Raw genomic sequence first — 2,253 nt, 5'->3', positions numbered from 1 at the left:
TGGGCTTTTCCATTTAATTGCAATTACGAGCTGATACAAATGGATTTTTAGGGTCATGCCAAATTTCTTACACTCTGTTATTATAACTCACTTTGGGATACAGTTTGGTGTCTCATTTTCCCAATGACTGATAACTCTTCTTCCATATGTGTATTGTGACGGACCTCACACTTAAAAGTGTAGAAATTCCCAACACAGTGGAACTCTAAAATGTGTAGATGTGGCATCAAAACTCATGATAATCTTTATAATGTAAATGAAGCATTTCATTAACTCCTTAAGGCTGATCTTCAAAATCCAGAAAGTAGCTTCACTGCTCAAATTTGTTACTTTTATAATGGATATTACCCTAATCAGTTGACTGTAAGTATGGAGATCTAGAGACTGAATTTTTTTTCCTATGGCAGGATTCACACATTTACCAGCTTAGGTCAGGTAAAGAAAGCATGAAATTTAAATGGGAAAGTATTAATATTTTATAAAGTCTTTTTTTTTCCCATTGAAAACCAATTTAAGAGCTCATGTTAGTGTTTTAATTCAAAATAAAAAGGGTGAGTGTACTGGAACTATTACAGATAAACAGGACTCACACCTGTGTTCATCTGGTAAAGATAAGATAACCCCTGTAATGGGAATAGCTGAATGACATCTGAATGTTTCCTTCATTCAACAAGCTAATATTGATTAACTATATGTTATTTATGTTGGTTCAACCCCCAATATGTTATGTTATTTGTGAGTCAAACTCCAAAACTTAGTGAAATTACAGAATCAATCAAGTGTGAAAGAAGCAGTGTGGTTAGCAGGATTTTGTAATACAAGCACTAGAGTAGAATAGTGGTTTTAGTAGATTTGTCTTCCTCTAAATTCACTCATGACTTGCACTGGATGGATTTTTTTCTTTGCCGAGCCTCGTCTGACAGCGGCACAAGTTTCCTCTGGTTTCTCTCTTTTAATCAAGGGTTTTTTTGCAGGAGCTTTCATTCTCCACATCACAACTGGGTGCCGGGGCCCAGCAGGACTTTGGATTCGGATGATCTTGGTTGAGGCAATGTAAGACATTTTCACTGTTTGCACTACAGCATTCATTAAATTTTTGGCTGCTTGGATCAGGGAGGTGACACTGTCCAACTGCAGGGGAAAAAAGGGAAAAAGCTGTCATTAAAGAGCATAATCAGGAATTTAAAGGGATTTAAAGCAGAAAAGTGTCACTTTGCTTTTACCCCAGAAATCATTGAGTTAATCCTTATTTTGCATATCCATGTATGATTATCTACTTCAATCGATCCATCTATTTTTGATCATTTATCTATTTATCTGACGTATAAATAGATCCATATTCTATCTTCTAAGATGATATCTTAGGGAGATTAATTTCTTTCTCTCGGTTTTTAGTGAAATCATATAAATTCTTTAGTACCCCAATCCATGTAATATCATAACATCAGATGGTTACTATTTCATTGTAATGGATCTCCCTATTTCCAGGAGGTAATACTGAGCCCCTTCTGTAAGACAGGACTATATGCAATAAAATCCATAAATAGTTTTATAAGAACAACTGTATGTATATGTATATATACAACGTATAGTTTAAGATAAATATCATACACATATGTGAGTATAGACATGCATGAATACCACTCTCTTTCATGAATATTTTCCAAATAACTGCACCTAAAAGGTTCTCTTTTTTAACACAGAACTTTTATTCTATAATGCAATACGTCAAAATACAAAGAACTAAGGCTTGACAGTGAAATAAAGTTGAGTTCAAATTCCAGGTCAGCCATTTTCTAAATTGGGGGAATTATTTAAACATTTTGATCCTAATTTCTTCAGTTACTAAATAGAAAAAATATGTCTATTAAAGGTAAAGTAATATATGTAAATAAACTTGTAGATTGCCAAACTGTTGATTTTTATTAAATACGAAGATCAACAACATTGCTTAAACTAGTGAAATTACTAAAATAAACTTTTCCCCACATGATTCTGTTTTTGTTATATATATCTGTTTTGTTCATAAAAACCGTCTTAGGAAAAAATGGGACTATATTTCTAGAATCTTGCAAAATACCTTAGAGCTAAGCCAAGTTGATTCATTTTTATACACCCAATGTCTCTTCCACTATTTTAGTTTGGCAGATTGTCATCCACAGCCAACTCATACAGGAAGATGTGCCTCCACTGTCACCTCTCTGTGATGTGTGCTGTCAGGGTCGAGACTCAAACACTGGCTCTGTAGTTAGT

General features: G+C 34.0%; 1 protein-coding gene across 1 annotated transcript in view; it reads right to left on the bottom strand.

The window, feature by feature from the left end:
- Window positions 1-843: 843 nt before the first annotated feature.
- CTNNA3 (catenin (cadherin-associated protein), alpha 3) overlaps window positions 844-2,253 on the bottom strand; it is a 2,098,639-nt gene continuing 2,097,229 nt past the window's right edge. The window contains exon 20 of the mRNA XM_012658580.1: window positions 844-1,131. Within this exon, the coding sequence (XP_012514034.1) occupies window positions 844-1,131 (288 nt within the window). The remainder of the gene's footprint in view (window positions 1,132-2,253) is intronic.

Source organism: Propithecus coquereli, unplaced genomic scaffold, assembly GCF_000956105.1.
Source record: "Propithecus coquereli isolate 6110/MARCELLA unplaced genomic scaffold, Pcoq_1.0 Scaffold117, whole genome shotgun sequence".
NCBI lineage: Eukaryota > Metazoa > Chordata > Mammalia > Primates > Indriidae > Propithecus > Propithecus coquereli.
The sequence above is the reverse complement of the archived record's forward strand: the minus strand, read 5'-3'. Positions and strand labels throughout refer to the sequence as shown.